Consider the following 26,104-nt stretch of genomic DNA (forward strand, 5'->3'; position numbering starts at 1 on the left):
TAACCCTGCCTTTAAGACACGACTAAGATGGGAACCCTTTACACTGCTCTGTTTAATGTCATTCCTAAGGTTACCATGTCTGTCATTTCCATCCTAACACAAAGCATTCCCATGACCTGGCAGCTCAGGACAGCTTCCATCACTCTGCAGGAAAGAAAACCTGCAGTTCAAAGAGCCCCCAAATAATAAAGTACCAATATTGTCCCTCTCAATGAAGACCCACCTGGGGAGAAAACAAGCCTGTCATAGGAAAACTTTTCTACAAGCACAAGAGAAAGTAAGGAGCAGAAGTATAGCCTCGTATTAAGGCCTGGACTGGGTAGATGAGCCAAGGCTAGTCTCACAGCGGGCAGCGCTCCCAGACAGCGGCTCAGACCGGGAATGACCACAGAAAGTTGGGACAGTTTCGGAAGACAGGCGTTAGGAAACCAGTAAGTGAAGAGCTGGGCTCTCAAGTTCCAGAAGAGGTGCAGAGATTTACTTTAATCAGCTTCTAATTATTTAGCAGGCCCACTTTTCAGACTCCAGATCGCCCTTTGCATGCCAGATAATAGTTGCAACCTGTAATCTTGGGGATACTGGAAGAGGACGAGTGGTAGGAAGAAAGATCTGCTAAATCCGACATGCACACCTGAACAGCCAGTTCAAACCAGAGGTGGAGAAGACTCTGTTGGTAGCTTCAAATAGGTAAACATTGTAATATAATATTATAATATTGGAAGTATTTAAAAGTAGCGATTTCCTGTTTTATCCAAATCTCTTCTATATTACAATATCCTGAAAAATACTGTGCCCATTTTAGTAAATAATTATGAACAAGACACTACTTTATACTTTCACTTTTGAAATATGTAAGTGCAGTAAGACTTAACAATCCAATCATAGGCCAGATCATAATTACTTCAGTTTTTTTGTTGTTGTTGTTCAGTTATCTTTTTGGTGGAGCATCAATCTTCTACACAACCAATCTACTACAAAATTAAACCTAACAATATTAAGCAGTCAATCTAGCCTCTGAAGCAACTGTTTTGGCCACTTTTAGAAGACTTGTTTAGTATGAAAAGACAACTAAGGATCAATGAAATCCAGGTGTTGCTACACAAATACCACCTGCCATCAGGTACTCACGATTACAGGACAAAGAATTGTTTGGTTGACAGAAAAACCAGAGTGGTTATGGGCATGCCAGGAAAGCCACAGAGCAAGGAAACGACCGTTACCCAATTTATTTTGTGAACAGTAGCACCAATTGCTCTTTTATTTATATTTCCATATTCCCACAGGTTCTGGTCCCTAACCTGACCAACTCAGCCTTCACCCCCATCCCTGCAGAGCACGCACATGTCTTCAGCCAGTTTTTTGACCAACACACATGACTCAGGGTAAGACCTACTCTGCACAAACGCAGCTTCCCATCCATTTCTCTGACTTCTCCAGGAAAATGTTAGAGGTGTAAACGTTTCCCATGGAAATCTCCTGTACTTCTCCCGTACACTGTAGATAATCTCTTAAGTACCTGAGTTGCAATAGTCTGTTCACCCAGATGAGCCTCCCCCAAGCACCATTACTGGTCTCTTGAGCACCCAATAATATGCAGGGAGGACACCATTACCAGTTTTTAATGCCTTCTGGCTGCAAGTAACATTTAAAGGTCCTAGACACTGTGAGCAAGAGTTTGGAAAAATAACCTTCATATTTATAGTCCTCAGGTGGCTCTCCTAAGCAATTAAACTCTTCTAATTTAAATTTGCTTAAAACACGTTCACTCTTTATAGGGTTGCTGCCTATGAACAAGTCTGATACCATATTTCATCTTGAGTGCTTATGATTCTCAAGGAACTTGCTTTTCTAGCCCTGACTTCTAATCCATAGGATGTCATCTTCTCCCAAGAAAGAAATAATTTATATGCCCTTTCACAATGAATAGAGCAGCACAGGTGAGACGCTACCGGTCCAAAATAAACCTACCTAAAACTAGCTTATTGACCCCAATGACATTGTTATTAGATGTACCATCTGCATTTGCTAACACCCAAATGACAGCCTCATACTTTACAGTAGTAGCACAGGCAGGTACTTGTGCTGTCCTCTGCAAGTCTGAGGACTGAGATATTTACTCCAAGGAAGTGTCTGAGAAACATGAAGTAGATAAGTAATTTTATTACATAAACGAAGCCTAGTTCAGATCTTACCCTAAAAGCACTAACTGATGAATTAGCAACGACAGACATCTGTTGTATTTTAGAGCAAGCAACAAAAGTTTAAGAAAAATCACTACTTTATTTTTAAGGTCTTTTCAGAAAATTAAAAAGACCAAACGTTTGTTTTTACAATCCATTATACTCTTCAGGAAGTTTCTGTCAACACAACTTGCATTTCAGCTTAGTGGTTTTCATCTTGGCCACCACCTGAAAGAGTTTACTTTTTATTAGATTAAATGCTGGGACTTGTTGACAGCCTCTTAATTTCTAGAGTTGTTAAATGGGGGGGGGGGGGGAAGAAAAAAAAAAGACACAATCCAAATCCAAACAGTTAAATTCCAAAAGATTTTTCCAGCATAAAAAAAAAATGACAGCAAGAAAAAAAGTCAACTGCGTGATACACATTTGTACATTCAAATACATCCTCTCTGCTGGAACCAACACCTAGTGTATAAATCTGCTTGAATCACCGTGTCATCCTGATAGGTAATGTTATCTAGAACTTTAAAAAAAACAAAAAAAAACCCCACAAAACAACCAACCAAAAAACCAGATTCAGTTTGTTCCTCACGTCACAAAAGGCAGATGTCAGGAAGCATAAATCCATACTAAGATCTTTGTGCTTTGTTAACAGAATTGCTTGTCCACTGTTCTTGCATTCTAGGGTTTTTTAAAAATCTGATTTCACTCAAAGTCGAGAGTTAGATTTGCAGTCTGCAATTAAAATTCACCAGCCTCATCAACAGGAATCAGATGAGCTCAGTATTGAATTTTCATGAAAATTCTGTGTTTAACTGTAATTCATATCAGTAAGAAATTCAGTTCTAAGAACCTGGGGAAACAATCAGTCAATCCATATACACACAAATGCAAAGTACAATATTATATAATCTGGCTGATCGGGCAACAAAAAAATAGCCTGCTTTGCCCAAGTAAATTCATCTGCTACATTATTTTTAATACGTACTTAATTCTTCTTTATAAAGAACAGGATGATTTGTGGAGGGCTGAATGATCAGATGAGTTCGTATTTTCACTACATTCCTCCTGTGAACCATGCAGTATTTTTGCCAATCATTATCACTCCTGCAGCTGTTTCTATGGAAAACTTGCAGGGAATAGGTGCAATGATATCCAACAGGCAATGGTTACACGGCTGAAACACTTTCTGACATTCAAAAATTTGAGTTACTTTCCAATCTTAGTCTTCTTCCCAAGTTTCCTCTGGTGGCTTGACGGTATCTAACTGGAAAATTGCTAAGATGTAATTAAAGTAGTCAGTGGCAAGCAGGTGACTGAAACTTCAAAGGAGCAGAATTTCACAAACCACCGTGAAAAGATTTTTATAGGCTTGTGCTCTTGGGGACCTACACATGTCTTGTTTTTAAATCATCTGCCTGCACTGCTAAAGATTCGCATAAAAGAATAACAAGTCTGTAAGTCTACTAAGAAAGTATTAGTGAAGTTAGAAAGTCATGAGGCATGGACTGTTACATTTCACTTGGTAACTCATCCCGGATAACTGGGTCAGCTGCTGACCCAGGCAGAAAATACGGAGGAAACGGCAAGAGTTAATCAGAAGATGTTGAAGCACATGAAACAACGAACAGGCAGCTGGACTGTGCAGTAGAGGTCTGAAAAGTCAGCATGGAAAAGCAAGAATATCAGCTTGCTTTTTTAACGCCTTCACCTCAATGAGAACAATATAATCTTTCTAGTTCTACTGTTAATCTGGCCCCTATTTCAATTAAATCACACAATGTATGAGATCTCTGCCAGTATAACTCAGTATTAGGCATAAAAGTCAGATATTGGAGTAAAAAATATTTATTGAATTTGTAGCTATTGAAGCTACGTGGAGTTTGTTTTTCTTTCCTTTCTCCAAGCCATTAGACTTAGATTTAGCATGGGGATACAGGGGGTACCGTATGTTGAAGATCTAACTTAAAAAGCTTACAGATTCAAAATCCTACTCAACTTTAAGGGAACTCTGGTCTCCTTCCCAAGGATCAAAGGCAGATGTGGGCGGCTTTCACGTGAATGACTTAAGTCTATTAGGTCTTGTGGAATTCTAAAAAAGACGCACCCCAAATGAGAAACGCTGCAAGTTACTGCCCACCTAAAAACAACAGTGGAGAAGTCTAATGACAGCATATTGATAGGTTTTAAGCACTCAGTTAAGGCCAATTAGATCATCTGTAAGCACAATTTCAGATTAGCTATGATGTAAAACAAATCTGGAGAAAAACTTACAAAATAACTGATACCTCAGCCTCCAAAAATAGACTCCTTTAAATTTTGATGTTTAAAAACACCTTACAGAGTTCAAATATTTCAAGTAAGAAAACAATCCTGCTGTTTTCCACAGACTTCCTGAGCATCCCCTTGTTGCACTAGCGTGTTGTTTTTCAATAATGTTCTAAAAACATGCCATGGGTTCAAGCCACTGCGCTTACCAGGCACGCTCTGCGAAAGACTAAGGCAGAATCACAAACACTGCTGGCATTTCAGATCCCACTCTTATTAAACATTAGCTTGCATTTACAAACTAGACAAGATTATCAACGGTAACACTATTACACTAGCTGATTTCCTGAAGAAATCCAACAGCATTCCTTTCGACCATTTCATGTGCTGGGCACCGAGACCTCCTTGCCACAGGGAACCAGATGCAGGGGCATTTGGAGCTGCATCATAGCCACTGCGCTTTACATCCCTCACAGCGTAAAGCGGGAGAGACCCTCTGGTCCTGCAGAAATAGCACATTTGGTTTTTCTTAGCCAAAAGACTTTCCATGTTGAGCTGCTGCATCAGAATTACTGCTGGCCCCTGAGCAATCCTGACCGTGTTCAAGCAAGGGCAGCAGCAAGTACAAAATGCCAAGGAAAGGATCTCCTGCCTCTCCCCACGAAAGCACAAAGAGCTGAACTTCACTAGGATTTCACTTTTACATGGACACAATAAACACATGCTACAGGTAGCACACTAAAAACGATCCTTCCTAAGCACATAAGAGTTGAGGTCTGTTCAGTCCCGTGAACTAATTCTGCTTCTTTCACCTGATTTTTCTTCAGCTCTTTAGGAGGTTACCATCTTTGTGTATCACCTTTATCTGAGTCTCTCTAAATCCACTGTCAGCTCTGAAATGTTTCTCTTCAGTTGTGAAATGTTGATATTAAATCCTTTGCCAAAATAATTACTCAAACAGCAGCTATTCCATACGCCTTCTTACTTTACTGAAGAATAAAGTAATTCAAAATTAGACCATATATTCCTCTTGAAAAACCTCACACCATATTTGAATCATAACAATAACATACAAGTGTATTCTAGTTTTACACTCAACTTGCCAAGAACTCTTCAGGAAACAAGTTGTTACTACTGCATTTCTTAAAAAACTAATACAGGTCCTTAAAAACCAGACTGCGCTGAGGTTAAGATGGCTAGGTGCTCCTCTCCTTCCTCCAAGCAGTTAAGAGTTTATACAAAAACTCAGGGCGCTACTTCTAACTGTGAAGGCAAGAAATCTGTCTTCCCCAGGATAAACAATTTTGTTACATAAGAACTTAAGACTGCTTCCCCCCCGCCCATGGAAATAATGAACACACCTTTATTCACACCCTCTCTTGCCCCTCATCTTCCAAGAAGTCTAACGATGAAAGTCTGGTATATTAAAAGCCACATGTGTATAACAAGTTAAGAATGGAAGTTCAGCAAAGAACACTAACTCTATCGCAGATAAAGTAGCAGAGTGGTATCACTACAATGATCACACAGTGTTTATCACAAAAATACCATTTTTCCCCTAAAGATTTGAGATACACAAGAGCTTTGCACACAATGTTTTCAGGAATGCTTCATCAGCCCAATGACACATTTTGGATTGCTACATCTCTTGCAACGCATCACAGATTAGTTTCGCTGACACGCATGAAGCATGTCCTGAAACACTGAGAACAACTAGATCTCTCTGTGCCAGTTCCAACAACGCGGTACTGCTAAAAACATGCCTAAAGTATGTGCTGACATTTGCAATAAGTTTTTTTTAATGAGAGCTATTTCTTAAGCTATAATCAACTATTAGCTTTTCATAATTCGATTAAATAACATGCGACTTTAAGCTTATAACTTTAGTCTTCTGACTCAGTATCAACTAATCTCTCATTGATTCCCATGCATCACAAAATGTAATTCCAGAATATTAACCCATTTTGCAATACTAATGGTTATTTAATTGTAAGGGCACCCATGCTGGTATATAGCTTTTTGCTGTTTTATTTGAACCAGAAATTGCATATTCTTTTCATTGTTTGGTACTCATTTTTATGAAACCCAAAATATCAAGTGTTGCACATCCTATGAAAATGATACAGTAACTGCATTTGAGAAGTCACACACATGGCATATATGCATGGAGAGAGTCACGGCTGCACACTTAAACACCATTAGGTACACAATTTTTTTCTCTCTTCATTTGTGCCCCTGGGGGTTTTTTGGTTTGTTTGTTTTAGGAAGCACTGAGCACTTCCAGAATAAAAGAATTAAGTAAAGCTAGCTAATAGAGCTTTGGATACTATAATACTTAATATCCCCATCCAAAACTGTAAATCATTAGGAGCTGCAGTCTGTAACTTCCCACTTGAGAATCTGCTTCTCTTTCTGAGCTGACTTAGCAGACACAAAGAATTTTTTACAGAATCCACAGCTGGAAATGAACTGCTAAATTCGCCATTTCATGACTGCAAATAGTTTTAACAAGTCAGTTTAATCATGTTTAAAGCAAAAACCCTGATGTTATGATTACTTACAAGAGTACTATTACTAATACAAGAAAAATTCTCCTGTAAGTAGATCTGCATTGGCATTTTACAGTGCCAACATGTTTGCATTGCTACTGTAGGAACAGAAAAAAGTTGATACGTCAAGTTCATGGATAATAGTTGCAACTATTCTAGATGACCAATGTACAATATTCAAAAGTTAACACCACACCTAGAGTTTATTAATGTTTTTTGTCAGTCTGCACTATGGCAGTTACCACAATCATTTTCTTCCCAAAAAATCAGAATAAGCATAATTCTAATAAATTAGAATAAGCATAATAAAATTAGAATAACCAGTGTTACTATACTGTAGAATACAAGAAAATAAGCAAAAACTATGCACTACATAAAATACTTTTAAGTTATACTTCATTAGAGATGTTCAAGAATTGATGGAGTGAACTATACTATGCATAAGCTCTAATAAAATTGTCCCCAGCCTATCAGTTTCCAAATTGCATATATTCTCTGAGTGGCTACATACTAACCTTTCACCACTGCCAAGAGAGGTGGCGAGTTCTCTTGAGGGGTTCTGTCAGGTTCCTGGGGAGGTACAACCATAGCAAGTGTATGCACCGGTACACGTGGAACCTTAAAACAAAGCCACAGACACACACTCAGATAAAAAAAAACCTTTTGAATGAACCAGATCCTGAAGTGTTAATACAAAGATACATTTCTACACCAGATCTCCATTCCACTCTTCCCAAACTGTGTATGCTATGCTACCTCTTGGTATGACCTGTCCCATGCTATTTTATTGTGGATAATATGTCAAAATTAACTATGTTACTCTTCACAAAATCCTGGGCTGTGTAGGCTGGAAAACTGTTAACATCTTTAGGCTTTTAATCAACTAACTCCACTGGAAAGCTATCTCTCCAGCCTGCAGAATTCTAAGTTTACACAATATATTTTTTCATGTAACAACCAAAATCAGCAACAACATTTGAGGGCTGCTGTCACAAGGGTTTAGAACTGTTGAAACAAAATACTGAGCAAACACAACCAAGAAAATAATATTCTTTTGAGATACTAGGTTTGGGACTATCCCGTCTGAGAAGCAGAAAAGGGAACAAAGTTCATGCACTCTTCAGGACACTGCAGACAATATCAACCAACTTTCTCACTCTCTACCATTTTCAAATGTGTAGACTTTTTAAAATTCTTTCCACTGTATATGTTCATATCTAAATTAACTTCAGAAGTTAACTACTAAGGAAGTGCTTCTTTTCAACATTCATGGTGTTGCATTTGCATGCAATTGCAACGTTGATACTTAAAAAAAATTCCTTATGCCTTACCTGAGACTGATCCTGAGATGGAGGTGTGAGCTGAGACAAGTCTGCTGCAGGAACCGACAAAACATTGTTTGGGTAATCCAGCAAGTAAGAAACAACATTTGTATGTCCTCCTTTGGCGGCTTCAATGAGCATTGTTGAGCCATCCTGAAGTGAGATTTTGGAAATAAAAAGCCAGAAGATTAATTTTGCTACCCGGTGTAGCACATACGATATGAATTAGACCATTTAAAATTGCACATTTACTAATCCATTAAATCAACTACGTGGTTCTTTCAGTACGTATGATAAATGCATAGTTTTAAGTGAATACCTTGAGCCGATGAGTAGGATCCGCACCGTGAGCCAGAAGGAGCTCAACAACTGCCAGGTGGCCTCCCGCACATGCTAGTGACACCACCGTGTGGTCATTATTAGCTGTAGCCCTGTTAACATTGGCACCTATAAAGAGAAGATCTCAGAATTAAACACAAGGAAATTCTTTTTAAAACAAAGTATCGACAAGTACAGTATTTTCTGGAATAGAGATAAACCTCTCTTGTCTAATCTTTCCTAATTCATACACACTTCTAGGGTAAAAGCAAGGGATTTTGAATAACTGATGGCTTCTACACATCATCCTCTTCATCTTGTAAAAACAAGGCAGTAATGACAGTAACAGTGGGCCTCGTAAGTGGTAAGAGAGAGGGAACACTTCAGTGTACAAAGCACAACTTTTAAATTTTCATTCTAGGCACTTATCAGTATCACTACATGCTGCAATTTTTACTGTTTCAGACAGTACTTGAGGATGTGTTTTTCCTGAAGGAGGGAGTGCTTTTTTTTAAGAAACTGAAAATATTTGTTGTACTTCAAATCTATTTAATCTATACAACAGAGTAGAAAAAGTAACTAGCAAAATATTTTGTGATTCATTGTATCATGAACTAAATTCAAAAAACCCTTAACGGTTTAACAAATGCTTATATACACATAACTAGATTAATTCTGAAGAAGGATCACAAACATGCAGAATTGTGAAGTAGCATTTTAAGTTTTTAAAATAGTTATTTAAACTAGTATTTTACCTTTGCTAATAAGGAATTGCACAGTGCATAAATGACCAGCTCGCGCAGCCTTCATTAGTGGGGTTCTCCCACCTTCAGATTCATGCTCCTATTGTAAAGAAGAAATAACAGATGTATAAATGGGCAAAAATTATACCATTGCTTCAGCTTTTGAACCATCTCATGATGGGACCAGAATTACTTGTCTCAGTAGAAAATCTATTTTATAAGCTGACTGTAATCAATATAAACTGACTGTAATCAATTTTCATGTTACCTTAAATACTGAATCACACTGTCAAAAAGCATTAAGACCACATCCATACTGTTATCACACAAGGAAGTTTCCCTACTTACATACTCCTTTTTATTTTAGTGTTCAAACGCATAACATACTTGAGAACCTTAACATCTTGTTTCCTCCTCAAAAAGGGACGACTATTTAACACAAATATCATCCAGCATCAGGAAGTATATAAGTAACTACGAACTGACGTGCAACAGTTCTGAGAGCTGTCACATGCTGCATGCTAGACCTTTAAAATTCCAATAATGTCTGAAGTGCAGACAACATTTTTAAAACACGCTGAAGAGGATCAGCAGTAAAAATGAGACAAATCACTGCAGGTCACAAAAAGCCTCTGAACAAGAGGACTGGAGAACAAAGCAGAAAGAAGACAAGAGGATGATACAAACCAACAAAAAAGGAATGAGTGACAAGAATAATTTCCTAATTTAAAGTTTCTGAATACTGGAAAGATGTGGTTGAACACAACTGTATTAGAGAAGTTATAGAACTAGAAAATTTGCCTGCTATGTAGACATGATCAATACCACAAAGAATGCTGACTAATACATATCAACCTTCCCGCAGCAACAAGGGGAGAGAACATCATCTTCCTGGGAGTGTTTGTATTTGCGCTCTGAATATTCAGCCTGATCAATAATATACTAGGACTGGGGTTTTTTAATTAAATATCTGGGAAGCCAAGCTCAAGTAAATTCACTATTGTACTTCTGGAATTGCATGTATATCTGACAGTGAAAGTTAACATTTAGTACTGACTGTGGATGATACTGCTATTTACAAATATAAAAGGACAAGAACAGATTTGACAGAACAAATCAACTCCTTCCCATAGTTTCAGTATTCCTGAAAACTCTGGGCGTACATCCTTTGACATATGGCTTGCTTTGGTTGCAAGCTGCACTTTAAGTTAGCTTTCTGTTCATACAATCGAGGAAGAAATCTCTTGACTGGATCTTCTATTGGAGACCAATCCCATGCAGAAAATACAAACCAATCCTTGGCCGTAATGGGGGTTACGCTACCCCTCTCCTACACACTTTGGAAAGAGCAGAAACGCTCTGCTCCTGCGCCTTCATATGAACTTTGTATTATTGTACACCGCTATAACACGTTTAAACTCCATATTAGTGCTCTGATTTCTTTGCTTACTTGGTAGTATAATGCATAAGTGCACGGAGGCAGATAAAAAGCCTTACAGACTTACTACTGAAGTCACCTTTTTTTTTTTTTTTTTTTTTTTTTTTAAATAAGTAGATTCCACTTCAGGGCAAATGACTGCTTAGCTGTTGACAAATATATGCATGCTTTTGGATTGTCTGCATGTCAGAAATATTTGCAGGACATGTAAAGCTAATTATGTTAGTATATGGCCCTACGATGTGCAAGAATTAGTAGCATGCCCTTGAGCTCTGATGCTTTCTCTGGTATTTGGCATAGTTTTTCCTTCCTCAGCCACTGCCAATAGATCATAAAAAGCCAGATGCTGCTGTTTGCCTTATGCACAGGAAACGCCCTGTACTGTGGCAAATCACTCACAAAGCAGCTACGGATGCAAAGAACTATTGAACACTACTTCACTCGCTGAGCCGGACCAGAGCATTACTGCCCAAACAATTTAATACACATTTCTAAATCCCCATTGATGCAACAGCAAAGATAGCAAGAAGCAAAATTTATTTTAGGTCTTCTTAGCTATATTCAAGATAGTAAAAAGCCATCCTATATTGCATTCAAATGTAGCATTTCAGATAACTAGCAGTAAGATACCATTATTTGCAACATTCTCTATTCCTAACAGACTTCACTGTTGAAGTCTTAAACATGGATGTCAGGAGGCTTCCTCATTTAAATGCAATACAGTTATTCTGCCCAATTTAACCAACTGTCACTTCATCAAGCAGGCAGAACTTGATCCTCAACTATTATACACTTCAAATACTTGCAGTACCATACACATCATCGGTCCAGCCAAACTAAACCATTTGTGTGCCCACCTGCTGTAGATCTCGAAAAATACCATCAAAATGCAGTAACTTTTGACATTGGAAGATAGAAATACATATTTTATTTTAAGATGAAATTAACTGTATGACTTCAGCACTCTATTTAGCCCTAATAAAGGCTAGCAGATAGCATCAACTCAAGCTTTAAGGGAAAACATCTAGAACAAGCCAAAATAAGAAGGGAAGCCAGTGCAGTACCTTTGTCTACTTGCATCCTTTCTTTTACCTGGAATGGCCATAAATTTCAAAGATTTTTTTTTTTTAGCTGCAGTAGATAATCAAAATCAGGACAGAGAACATGAAAGCTGTCCAAAAGCATCCCCCATCAGCTTTCCAATGTGCTTCTTCCTTGTATTAATGTGAAGTACATGCAAATGCTTATTTTGTAAGAACAAAAACTAGCAAGGAGTACTCATCTCCAAAGACAATTTCCCCAGCTATCTGCACTGTAGGACTCACCACAGTATTCTGTCTCTCCTCACTGCTCCAATCCTGAGAGATACTGCAGTTAGTATGATGAGAAAGAGGTATAAAGGAGAACACCTATGCCAGCTTTGACTAGAAAACCCATTCTGTAAACACCTGAGCGATGTGCTCTCCTGCGAATTCTGCTTGAACAGAAAGAACGCCCAAGAAGAGTTTTCTGTAGGCTTGGGTACCAGATAGGAAGGAAGGGGAAAGCAAGAGTATTACCCAAATCAGGTAAGAGTTTCCATTATCTGCACCTTTTCCACTGGGACTCAAAAAGGAGATGAGAATCCAGTCAGTAATAATTATTTCCTTTCTAGACAAATCAATACTTCAGAGAGCAGAGCAAAAGCAGTGTCATCAGAAGCATCTTACAACAATCACTGATTTTTTTTTATTCTTGATTTCAAGTTCTCTGTCTCAGGCAATTCCAAGATCAGCTACATAAGGGCTTCCCCCTCCCCCTCCATTATTCTCCTTGGTTCACAAGTATTCATGGTTGGCAAGTATTCACTAGGATATTTTTTTTGAGTTTGTTTCCAATGTCGTATGTTATTAAAAAGTTCTAGAACAAAATCTGCATTTTCAAAGTAAAGGTCCAACTGCTCTCTTCAATTCTTTAACAAGCCTCTCATCCATGACAACAGTGAATATTTAACGGAAATCAATGTTATGCTAAGCAAAATGATTTAGACAAAGTTTTTGATGCAAGACAATAGCCAAAAAATACAGTTCTTAACACTATGCCACTTTGCTCATTTTCAAGATTGAACTCCTACCAAGAGATACAGTATTCTAGCAGTCACCAACCTAATTGTCCCAGATAACCTTCTGGAGATATGTAGCAAACCAGTATTTCAGAGGCACCTAAAAACTCAACCAGGCCTGTAGTTTAAAGTAAATATCTGAAAAGGGAAGACCTTACAGGAAGCTAGATATGTACTAACACGTTGAACATAGCTACTTGTGTTAATAGACTCAATGAGATAACTTGCTGCATTTGTGAAGGTTGAGATACTGATTTTTAAAGACAGAGTTCTAGAAAACCCCACAGAAGGGAAAATGCAGGACAAAGATGACATGTCTAGTCTACACAGCGAGTCTTTGTATTTTTGAAGAAATTTAGATGCCTTAAAGCCACGCTTGTCGTTAGCATATATCTTGAGGCTGCAGCTTACAAGCATCGAAGGCCAACCTCACCTGATGCTTGCCCGGCTCTATGCCCTCCAAAATAGTCTTCTTTAAGTCCTCCTGCTTGTCCTGCGGAAGGAAAAAGAAGAACTCACGGCTCTTGTTCTACAAATAAATGTTGTTCTTGGTCATGAAGACCTGGAATGTGAACTTAAATGGATCAGATCCACCAGCTGAAAACTCTGTTTTGCTGGAATTAGGCAAGCAAGCACAAAGGTAAGACCAAGCAACGCAGCTCTCGCCAGTTAAGACTCCTACCACAAGCCATTCAGATTCACGAAGAGAGCACAAAGGTCATACACAGCATCTCGTTAAATACAAGATGACTTTTTGTTCACTACTGGCAAAAGAGGATTTCATTGTACTTTGCACCATCCAGAGACTGCAACACAACATCCAAAAGGTGTTAACTACAAAAATTAGCTTCACATATCCTACAACCTTTTACTTTATTTGTAGAAGACTGAAGGCCAAGTCGAAAAAGACCTGAAATCCCTGACCTTCCCCTGACGGTTCAAGAAACAGTATGGAAAAACGTGACAGTTTCTCAGATCCCTCACTGTAATGACAACATAGCCATCTCCAGCATGGTTTCATTCAAATTCAGAAAGTATTGGCTGCTTTTGTAGATGTTTAAATGCTGCCTTATGCACACTGCATCAAACATGCAGTGTGTCATAGACATAAAGGAAAGTGAGTTTCTAATTAAGGAGCCACGTTAGTGTGAGGGATGTTATCAGCTGAAGGCAAAGAAATGATCCCTGCAATGACAAACACATCTGTCTGTAAAAATACTTTGTCATAGGGGAAGAATCAAGAGGTAGTTTGGCATGCCCGTATTTATTTTTTTTGCAACTGGAGTTATGTGGATGCCAGGTAGGCAGTTTTAGTCTTTTAAGGAAAGCCACGCGTGGAATTTTAACAAGTATGAAGAGCTTGACAGTGTAAAATGGGAAGAATGCAAGGATGAAGCTGCCTTCAGGGGTTCTTTTGCATTTCTCAATTTCAGCATAAAAGCACCCATATATCTTGTAGTAGAAAGGTAAACTCCATCACCAGAACAACTCTCCTGTGCAGCAGAGCCTCATGTACAGCTGCAAGGCAGCCCAGATTAGAAAATCCCGATTTAAAACTCTTTTCTGTACTTCCCAGTTGAGAAAAGCTGGGACCTTCTCGCTGTCCAAAAAAGAACAATCTCTCTTTTGTTTTCAGCTACACTGAAACAGGCAAAGATGCAACCACCTTGTCAAGAGCAGTCTTGCTTTCAAGAAGGAGACTGGAATCCCCAGTGTGCAGCATTTCATCCGAGTCTGATTCTACATTAAAAGGAAACAGGCATCCAACCAGGCACTTTAGTTTGTAGAAATGTATACAGCTTAAAAGCAGGATATTACCTCTCATTAAATATCACCAATATTCTTTGTGAGCTTTACAGTCCTTAACCTAGCTCCTGTGGGAATACACATGCACCATGCATGTCTTACCTTATACAAGCTTTGAGATGAAGGTAACTGCTAGTAAAGATACAAAGAAGCAGCGGGAGGGGAGCGTGGAAAACACTCATAGGAAAAACAAAAGTCTCCTCTCACCTTTGAGATTAGACAAATCCTTGCCACACAGGTAAATAACTGTATCACTGAGGTGCCAGTTATTTTTTCCTGAAGCTATTAAACCATACCACCACTTAGAAAAAATGCTTTTAGCAAATCATATTTCAGAGTTCTAATCTCCAAAATTTTACTCCTATTAATCACAAAATCTAAAGTAGGTGTTTTGTCCTCATAAAGAAGTTTGTAAATAAGTAAAATTTACATTCGGTCCAGTGGCAGGAGCTCAGACTAAGACCCTGAACGTCTCTAGTCCTGCAGGCGATAAAGGAACTAGAATGCAACTAAGGCACAGATGGGATCACAGGCTGAAGTCTTCAGATGTGCCTCATATTAAGTCATTCATATACTTGGCAAAAGCAAGCCGATTTCAAAATGCATACATTAACAAGGAAAGGTGTAGGCCTGCCAAGCTAGTTTTGCTACAGATTTTGACAGGCCAACTTTGTCTCTGTAAGGACATGGAAGAGTCAGATCCCTTAAAGAAGGGCATCAGAAAAGCATCAGAATAATTGGTAACAAGCCAGATTTCATAAACAATTAGTCACAAGGAGATACAAATTCATCAAAATACCATACACGATTGAGTGGCTCTCCAGCAGACAGAAACAGATGAGCATATACTCTGACACTGTTCATTTCTAGTATAACTTGCCACTGCAGAGTTTTAAGGAAAAATTAACCACAAACCAAGGAAAGTTCATGTCAGCCTTCATTTTCTTTTAGTTCTCCTGGTTCTTATAAAGCCACATTCCTCAAGGAATCTAACAGAGCTCTCAAGATCTTCACTGGTTCTTGAACGGAATTACATATTTGATATCTAGGCCAGAGGATCAGTCCCTGAAAAGCAAGAGTTCCCATATTCTACTTGCAAGAACAACAGCCTTTTTGTGCTGAGATGTGGTGGTAATAATCGCTCCCAGTTCAGACAAAACTCTACTGGGGACTAGAATCACTTATCATATAATGATCATAGAACGGTTTGAGTTGGACAGGATCTTCAAAGACCATCTAGTCCACCCCTGTGCCATGGGCAGAGACATCTTCCACTAGATCAGGTTGCTCAAAGCCCCGTCCAACCTGACCTTGACCTTCTACAAGGATGGGGCATCCACAACTCCTCTGGGCAACCTGCTGCAGTGTCTCACCACCCTCATCATAAAACATGCTCGCACTTTAGCTCAAGGTTCTATTTTGAGATCGAGAAAACCTCAACTGGACATGAGCAACACACAAGAATCAGTTCAGTAGAGTGAGCTGGGTAACTTCAGCAAAGTTGGAAGGCTTCAGTTTTCGATGAGTGCAATACAGGAAACCCTCTGACAGAAACATCTCCTGCCCTCTGCCGATTTGGCTAACCCAGCATGAAAGAGGCTTCTTCACATCTCCACCTCAAATCCCACTCAGTCCTGACTTCCTGGCAATTGAAGAGAGATCTGAGAAGCCAAGAAAGGTTTGAGCTCTTAAAGTAGATGATGTACTTTCCAAATCATGGAATAAAGGCTCTGAATTAGGAAGAAATGGGAGAACTGATCGCAACAGGTCTTGACAGCCAGTGTTTATTGTTCCTTTGACTCAAGAGCATTTGGGGAAGAAAAATCAACTTTCTTTCCTCAATCTAGAATCAGGTAGAAGAAAAATCCTCAAAAACTATGCTCCTTGCCTTCCTGGTCTGAAAGAAAACAGCATATGCAGGTGGCTCACAAAACAATGAAGTAAAAACAGCAAAATCCAGCAGTGGCTACATCTCTACAGATAAATAAAACAGGGCCAGGAGACAAGCTTAGGCATAGGATCACTGGTCCTTCACACTGCTTATTCCTTTGCAGCCTCCCTGGCACAGCGTTGGCTCTGTCAAGAACCACAGGGGAAAAGGTCACCAGGGACTGTTCCCAACAGGGAGCATGGAAAATGTGACATCAAGGTAGTCTCCACTCATCTCAGAGGCCTCGCACCCTCAAGAACCCCTTCAAGAGCTCATCCCACAACCCAGGGGCGTCCAGTGTATGCTCCCAGTATTGCGTTATGAAAACATCACTCTGGTGGGCTGCAATGTAGCCACTGACATTCTTACAGACACAGGGGCACAGCCCCAGGCTCAATGACCTGCCAGGCCCAGTGCTGCACAGCATGGATGCGTTCAGTGGGTGCCATTTGTCCTTGCAATCAGAGAACAGCCCTCAGCCCTGTTTTATTTTACTGTTTAAGACCCAACCAGTGTTTTCCTGAAAAAGGACCTTCACAACAGGGTAAGATGTTGTATGTCCAGCTCCTCAGTGACTGTGATGTAAACTTCAGGTATAAAGAAGGTTTCTGGAAAACAATGAAACATCAGTGAAAGCAATCCCAGAAAAGACTGAAGTTGCAGGATGAAAAAGGAAAGAAAGAAAAGCAACTGGAGATGTACTTTCATTTGCTGTTTCTGAACACCAGGAGAGCAAAATTAACTAGACAAATGAAGACAGACTGACCAGAGGTCTAAGTCCAGATCTGCATTCAATTCCCTACTCCACCACAAACTTCCTGGGACAACTTGGTGAAATCATCTAACCTCATTTAAATTACTAGCAAAACTGAAATCTAGAAGAATAACGTCCCACAGTACTGCCAAAGAAGCTTTTTCATACTCCAGCAGTAAGGCAACACACTTCAGAAACCTTCCTCAGAACAATTACAAAGATAAATCTATTCAAAACAGCTTACAACTTCTAATAAAGCAAAGCAACACAGAGGTTTAAAAGGAAACTGCTCCAAACCCGAGGCACCTGCTGTAAGCATCGCTGCAGTTTTGCAGGTACTTCCCCATTTACTTACAATCAGAATTCAGAACTGGATTTATATGGCAGGTCTCCCTTTCCTGTGCCATTTTCCTTTGCTTCCTTACTATATTTTTCTTGACAGTTCCCCATTTTGATTAGCAGTACAAGAAAATGCAGTAAAATAAAACTTTACTTTAGAAAGGCATGAGATTTTTCTCAGCAATACTGATCAGAATCAGATGCCACGAGCACTGCTCACCTTAGTGATGAGAGGAAAAAAATAAAATTACAACTCTAATAATTTGAAGTGACATTTAAGCAGCAACCCTTGCATGTTTTTAAAAGTTTATGCATAGCAATTTATATTTTTTTGTTTCAGGCTTTGCTCCTCACTGAGATACTTCACAGATTATACCTTTTTATAACCAAGTACTTAAATTTTTTTTAAAATACCCAATAAAACTCCAAAAACCTATCCTGCCTCTACTAAAGTGGCTGATGCTCAGTACCCAACACTGAATTGAGCAAAGTGCAGCAGGTGTGCCAAAAACCCCACAAACACACATCCCCATTAACATGACTTTCCTCACTGGTAGGAACATATGAAGCAGAACTTTACTGCACAAGAATTAATAAGGCCTGAAAAAAGTGTATTCACAAAGAAGAGTGGAAGCATTATTAATTCACAATTACAGCATTAATTTATTTACATTTGTAAATATAAACTTAAAAAAATAAAATACTTCATGTAAGACTGAAATTTAAGTAACTTCATTAGGATGTTGATTTATCAGGTTCAATGACAAACTTTTCTGGCATTCTTACTATTTAAAAGGAACAAAAACCCTAAAATATCCAACCAAAACCCCAACCCCCTCCCCAAACCAAAAAAACCACACAAGCAGAGAGCATGGAGAAAGAAAGGAGAATACTGGGAGAAAAAAAAAAAAAACCAAAAAGGCAACCAAAAGAACAATCTTCCCTGCTTATGCGTTATTAGACATAAGGCTCCTAAACTCCTTTAGAAGACTAACGTATCAATTGCTTTTTACTGCTTAAAAGTCAAACATTATATCCCTGTATCCGATTAAGAGGCAGTTTTAGGTCTCCCACTACATAATATGAAAAAGGTCAAGACAATTATGTAAACAACTTAGTTAAATGCATTGCAGAAAATAAACACTGTGAAAGCAATATGCTAAAACGAAGAGTTACAAAAAAGAAGAGAGTTCTGGAACAAAAAAAAAAAGAGATCATATTATACCGGTCATTTAAAAGGCATTGCTTAGTTTGGGTTTTTTTGTGCTGTAGTTTTAAAAAGTTAAGAGACTCACAGTGTTCAGAAACTAACACTAAAATAGAGTAGTAGTAGCTCCTAATACTAAAACATTTTGAGTTCAGAGCAGTGGAGCAGGTAAACTCTAATCCACAAGGGTTTGGGAATGATAAAGTAGCATAATCAATAAAGGCAACAGAAATATATCCTGCTAAACAATTAAATCTATGGATTATACTGAAACGAAGATAATCAACTGTCACAAACGTAAGCTATAGCTAAAACTTTTCACTTAACGGATGAAAGGTTACCCAATAAGAATTTTTATTTTTTAGACCGAACAGAATATGCAGGCTTTTTAAAAAAGTTTTTCATGCTTCTTTTCACACCCATATATGAATCTCAGTTGCTAAAATCATCTTCCTGCTCTGTAAGGACATAAGCTTTGGCATACAGTTTGAAACCAAAGTACTCTCCCCACAAGATGCAGCAGAAGTCTTACCAAATCAGCACCAGCTTGAAGCAACACATCTGCAACATCAGTATGTCCATTTTCACAGGCATAAGTCAAAGCAGTATCTCCTGTCGCTGTGGTGGCATGAACATTAGCTCCTAGAAACACAACATTAGTTTTTTCTTATTGGACATCTCCTTATCAAGTATTTCATATCAGATAAACACAAAAATCAAGGCACTTCATCTGTGACAACAGCTATATCCTACTGACCAACAGCTTCTACAGCCCAAGGGCATTGCTCTCATGGTAAAAATTGCTCTCGTAGTAAAAATACTTTGAGCAGAGGGGATAAGCCAAGGTTTGGAAAAAGCATGACTGTCAATCTAAGCACTTAAACCTATATGCTCACTTATTCCTACGTTCCCTCTACAGCAATGAAGATTTCAGTTGTTACAACAAATAAAAGTGAATCCAGACAGTTGTCTAGACTATCCATTTGACAGGGAGCTGCATGCCAAGGAAAACCAGACACAATGCATGTTATTGAATTAGTATTAATACTACAAGACCATATACTTCTACACATTTCATTTCTTCCCTGCTTTTTAAAATCATTTGCTTTAAAACCATTTTGTTGAAATAGTTTTACTAGCTTCATATATGCCAGCTACATGAAAACTATGCATGATTCTTGCTATGCAATGCATTATTCTTCAAAAATACTGCCGATGTGATCAGCCATTTTCTTATTTTCAAGGTGTGACATATATTTAGAGACTCCCTGGTGCCAAAACAAGGCTCCTCAATTAAGTTTCCACATTATCAGAAGTGAAGTGCAAGCAGCATTCCAAGTGAGCTGGTGACAGGTGTCACATGCTGGTATCACTGCACAAAGAGACACAGTTGTTACTGTCCCTCGATGAGCAGTGAGCATTACTTTCCAGAATCACAAATCCAGACAATTTTATGCTTATTCTTAGAAAAGAGCAAAGAAATCACCTCCCATAACAAGGAAGATTTCCAAAATGCAGCTCCTTTTTATTTATTATTTTAAGCAGTATTACTACACTTTAGTCTCTATCAACTTTAAACTGACAGATAAACACTGAAGTGTCATTTCCCCCCAACTCCAGCAAGATTTAATTTTTACTACTGCATAATGTAGTAGTACAGCTGATTCATCACAGAAATTCAGCACGTTCCAGAATCTGCCTTGCACACTATTTCCCAGGGCACAATTCCTAAAGTACTGGTTATTTAGGGAGACTGACTGCACATAGTCAGGCTCAGTCAAAGCAGAAGTAGCATATAAAAACAAGCATTATCTGTGTTAACATTTTGTCCTAAATGCAGTTAGCTGGAAACAATGTTCCTAATGAACACTGATGTTTTTTAGATATGCAACAGAATCCAGTGGTCCATGAGGCACCTTCCTCTGTTAATAGTATCAAACAATATTAAGGTTTAACATACGCTTTTTTCTTCTTGCTAAGGTACATGAGAATATAGTTTGTTGTTACAACACTGCCACCATCAAGCCCAAGTATCTTCTAAATCATATAGAACATCGAGTCTGTACCTGCGGGCTAGATCATTTGAACTGTACACATACCTGCTGCCAGCAAGTATTTCACCAATTCAAGATGACCCTCTTGAGCAGCTTCCATCAAAGGTGTTGAGCAACCAAGCTCTATATCAGCTCCTGCCTTAATAAGGAAGTCAGCTACTTCAGAAAACCCTCCACAACATGCCAGAGTAAGAGCTGTTTCCTGTGTTTCTTCTGTCTGTGCATTTATATTTGCCCCTAGGAAACAAAAATAGCTGTTATTTTAACCAACCAGACACAGGGTAGGAAGGTGAATGATCATCACCTCCACAGTTCGGGTGCTTTAGCTTTGCTGTGTAGTTATAGCAATGAGCAGTGACAGCCACACACTACATCAGAGGAATTTGCACAGAATACCTAATGGCAAATGGTCAACACTGCATTCTTCATAACAAAAGCTCGAGAAACAACAGTGATCTCACCTTGCGCCAGTAGCAAGGCTACCATCTCTTCATGGCCTTCCCGGGCAGCTTCCATTAGAGGAGTATAACCTTCATCATTAACTTCCTCCAGGTTAGCTCCCCTTTCAATCAGAAGAGCTGCTAACTCCACGTGTCCACCACAAGCAGCCAGAGTGAGTGGAGATTCAAATGAATCTGCAGGCATATTCACTTGAGCACCACTGTCTAAAAGCAAGCGGGCCACTTCCACATGTCCATCCTACAAAACAAAGGTGAACACAAAAAAATCAGAAACAGCTGAAGTCACTTGATGCTGTAGTTGCAACCACTATCATACTAGGTCTGAAAATGATCCCAGAAAGACAGGGTCTTTTTACTTATGATGGTTCAATTTATGACAGTTATGGTAATACTTAGATTAAACTGACATTTAGGTTTCCACCTACATCTAAGTTAGGTTTAAATGCATGAGGAAAAAAGAGCTAGATATATGTTGGGGTTTGCTTTTTTTTCTTTCTTGGGGGAGTAGGGAGTTATGGGATAACACTTTCTTAAGTATTCAGCAAAATACCTGGGACACAAAAGTAATAGAGATAGCAAACAAGTACCATAAGTAATAAACCCACTCCGTGACTAAACCCCAAAACAAGCATCGGAAAAAAGACTTTCTTTTTCTTTGTAGTTGATTCATGGCTTCTATAGACAAAAAAACCCTCCAGTTGGCAGTTTCTAGATCCTGGGAAAGATACCTGCAGAGAAACTGAAGTCGGTTACAATGAGGTAGGTAACAGGAGGAGGGAAGACTCAAATAAATCTTAAAGGAGACTGAAAAGTGCCTTGGGGTGAAGCAATCTTTGCCACAGAGGGAAGAGAATTATAATTGCCAGAGCAGTCTGTTTGAGCCTTTACCAATCAAAGCATATAATGCAGCTGTCAGCTTCTCAAGAAACTATTACTAAACTCCTCAAAGTTACTTGAAACAGACCCAGTGCCAAAAATCCATGTTTCACCTAAGGTGTGGTTTGTAGAGAGCCACAATACCTCTGAAAAGGGGAAAACATAAAGAAGTTTTGGCATTAGGAAAGAAGAAACACATGGTTTCTCCCTCCCACATAACTTAAGAAACTGGGACCCAAACTTGTGGAACAATTTGGAGAAGAGATCTTGGAAAACTGAAACATTACAAACTACACCTAATGAAGGGGGAAGCTTCAAGTCATGCAAAGAGTGCTCAGTGAGATATAGAAGGTCTGAGGATCTAATCAGAGGATGCTTCATACTAGACCTTTCTTCAGCATACACAATTAATAGGATAACTTAAGGATGGAAAGGGAACTCCAAATAAAAGACTTGAAGTATGCTCTTTGTATCTCTCAGTAGAGAGAAAACCACTTGCTGCCTTGCATAGTGCAGGTGCATAGGTATTAGGTGCATCACCTTGGTCACTCCATTTGCCATCCAAAGAAATATGGGGTTCCTCCAGAAGGAGTAAACTGTCAGCCAGCTTTGATGATTTAGAGCCCTGTGTCCTGACACAGCAGTTCTCCTGGGATTTGACAGTTAAGCTGGATTAATCCTTTAAACTAGCCCCAAAACACGCTGACAGACTTTGCTAGAGAACTAAAGAATAATTCTTCCTGAGGAAGACGGGGGCAATTTCAGTGGCAAGTAGCAGATATTTTTATGTTGTGTCCTAGATAGGAAATCTCAATAAAGCTGGGCAATACTAAAGGGCAAAAAAAAGACATTAGAAGACCTCTCTGCCCAAGGTTCAAGCCAGAGCTGTCCAGGCTAGGGCACCGATATCTAGGGATGATTTATAAAGTTATAAAGCTAAGAATTCCACTAATTCCCAAAATTAAAGAACTTCTTATGTATTAAAAACAGCAACTTCAAGCGAACTACCAGTTCCCCATTCTGCTCTCACCAGAATTGTCAGCCAGTAACTCAAACAGCTAATACAGAGCTATAGAAAAGGGGGCAAGAGGGATATCAAACACACAACTCCTGTCAACACTTGTCTTAAGTTGACCACGAAGCAGGTAGTAAGTAAACTGAGATTGACAGCAATCAAGTCTGTAAATTACAGACAGGCTGTTGTTCTCAGAGAAGCTAGCTAGAAGCCAACAACAACTTCATCTAACTAAGGGCATTATCCTAGGTGTGGCACTCTGTCTTGACCGAAATGTACTAAAACTCAGAGGCACTTACAATGTAACTGGTGATAGAGACCAGACATCTCAGGTTCCTGTATTTGCAGCATTCATGAGTTGGAAACAGTGAAGACTGGGAAAAGTCACAATAATTTGGTGGAATGGTTCCCTTCTGCAAGGGTGCAGCCGAAAGATAACAAGGAACAAACTTCCATCATTCGACTTGGAGTTGGGACTTCAAAGGATCAGTTTCCTGTCTGTTGCTTTTAAAGGTCAATACACACTCTGTAATGCAAACTAGTCTGAAACATCCAAGAGCTAAAAACATGCAGGCAACCCACACAACTTCCTCATCCCCAAGCAAGACACTTCATAGCCTCCAAGTCAACCCAGTGCTCAGATTGTATCACCATGAAAGAAGAAGAAGAAGAAGAAGAAGAAGAAGAAAAAAGAAAAAAAGACTAAACCTAAACAGAACAGTGGGGTGAGTAAAACATTTAGTTTGCAGTCATGCTGCAATCTCCTTTAGGTGACAGCATACACCCACTACAACTGCGTCCTTCTGAATGCCTTATTGGCACTAGGCTCTCATACAGGGAAGAACTATTCAAGGATACTATTACCATTTCACTATCAGAAGACTTCAACACAGCTTGAGACGTTATAATCTGACCTTGGTCACTTGCATCATCACCTCACAACTGCACTAAAAGAACACTTGATCTCAGAAGATCAAAAGAACACAGCTCTCAGAAGACTGGAGGAACATTGCAGCCTATCTTCTAAGGACTATAGGCTACTGTGAGCAAATTAAATTTTCTTCCGTTTGCTATTCTTCCTATGAAAACAAGATCCCTGTTCTTTCTTCAAAGAAGTTACCCAGCTTGAAGAATAGATAAAAGGTCATCTAAGGTCTTAGATGAACTGAAAAATGGTTGCAGATATGCTTTGACACAACAGCACACTCTTTATTAAGATGAAGCTCTTGGAAAGGGAAGTTTTTCCTCAATGGCTGCTTTGAAATTGAGAGTTGCCCAAGAACTAAGAACTAAACTACTTTTGACCTACTGTTTTATTTTCAAAAGAAAAACCTCACAGCACCATTTACAGAAACCTGGAAGAGAGCAAACCATCTCTACATGCAAAACATTCCCTGCAGTGGTGAAAGGACAAGTGTCATGCATTAGTCATCCAGTTCAGTGCACTTCTGGAAGGCTCATACCATGATGATCTGAGAGACCTTATTTATAAAGACAAAGGTGGAAAACTAACTCTTACGCTGCGAAAGAAACAGTGACTTGGGCTCAACCTACTACTTTACTGCACTGCAGATTACTTACCCCTACACTTCTCATTGGGAGCATTTAGAATAACACGTCACACCCCCAAAAATTAGAATAATTTTTCCCTACAACCAATTAGACTGAGAAGCTGGACACCTGTGGTAACTACAGTAAAGGCTTTCTTACAATAAAAACTAACACACTTGCAGACCCAAAACAGCTTGTTAACAAAGGCTCACTTTATTTTATCATCTCTTTTATTCCTCTCTCATTGGAAAGGGAGCAGTACAAATAAAGGCTATTTACCATGCAGGCCTCCATTAGCGCTGTGTGCATCTCATCTGTTTTATGTTCTTGATCAGCTCCAGCTTCAAGCAAAAAACGAACCATATCTAAATGGCCTTCAAATGAAACAGATCAAAATAAATAAGCGTTTAATATTGTAAACTTTTAGTAGTACAGACAATACACTTAATGAAATCATTTAGGTTTTCATAGCTTGCTATTACAACTTTTACAAGTTATAATTTGCAAACCTGCTCTTTTTAAAGTACTTTAAAAAATACCAATGCAAAACGGACAGCCAGACTTTAGACAGTCTTTCCCAAAGATACTGCCCAACTATGAGATGAAGACAGACCTCTTTTTAATTCAAGTTTACACAACAGGAACCCTTCCTTGTGACTTCAAGCTATCAAAGACTGTGCTTATTCCTTATTCAACTGTATAGTGACATATCATTTAAGTGTTCCAAGGCAGCATACAACTTGGGGGGGGGGGGGGGGGGGGGATCTTTTAGAGATAGGCCCACGCAGATGTGAACTTAACTTCAAGGTTTTTAATCATAGCATTCACAGACATATTTCTGAGAACTAAGATACACACATTATGTCATATTATGTTATCTGACACTATTTTTAAAAGCTTCTACTGAACTTGACCAATACTTGTTTTCATCTCTATTATGACTTCTGTCATTTTAGAATTTGTCCCTTACAAGTTATACATTTTATCCTCTCAATGAGCATCCTCCTCCAAGACAAGACTTAGCTTTACATAAACTGATAGGAAAGCAAGGTAGCTCAACCATCTTGCCAAAAGGTAATACAGGAAATCTCTAGTCAATGAAGATCTTACATTACATCACTCTATTAAGTTTTAGGTCACAAGAAACAAGAATGCCCCTCTGACATATCCAGGAGTACTATTACTGAAATTT

General features: G+C 38.9%; 1 protein-coding gene across 2 annotated transcripts in view; it reads right to left on the bottom strand.

Moving 5' to 3' along the window:
- The window catches only part of ANKHD1 (ankyrin repeat and KH domain containing 1), a 116,076-nt gene that overhangs the window by 38,442 nt on the left and 51,530 nt on the right, over positions 1 to 26,104 (bottom strand). Inside the window, exons 7-15 of one of the 2 annotated variants that reach the window (XM_050905536.1) lie at positions 25,192 to 25,286; positions 21,471 to 21,708; positions 21,055 to 21,246; positions 19,488 to 19,597; positions 13,353 to 13,412; positions 9,393 to 9,480; positions 8,639 to 8,766; positions 8,329 to 8,472; positions 7,513 to 7,615 (exon numbers count right to left, since the gene is read on the bottom strand). In XM_050905536.1, the coding sequence (XP_050761493.1) occupies positions 7,513 to 7,615; positions 8,329 to 8,472; positions 8,639 to 8,766; positions 9,393 to 9,480; positions 13,353 to 13,412; positions 19,488 to 19,597; positions 21,055 to 21,246; positions 21,471 to 21,708; positions 25,192 to 25,286 (1,158 nt within the window). The remainder of the gene's footprint in view (positions 1 to 7,512; positions 7,616 to 8,328; positions 8,473 to 8,638; positions 8,767 to 9,392; positions 9,481 to 13,352; positions 13,413 to 19,487; positions 19,598 to 21,054; positions 21,247 to 21,470; positions 21,709 to 25,191; positions 25,287 to 26,104) is intronic. The other variant, XM_050905537.1, reaches the window with a different exon arrangement.

The sequence above is a fragment of the Gymnogyps californianus genome, chromosome 14 (assembly GCF_018139145.2).
Source record: "Gymnogyps californianus isolate 813 chromosome 14, ASM1813914v2, whole genome shotgun sequence".
In the NCBI taxonomy this organism is placed as follows: domain Eukaryota; kingdom Metazoa; phylum Chordata; class Aves; order Accipitriformes; family Cathartidae; genus Gymnogyps; species Gymnogyps californianus.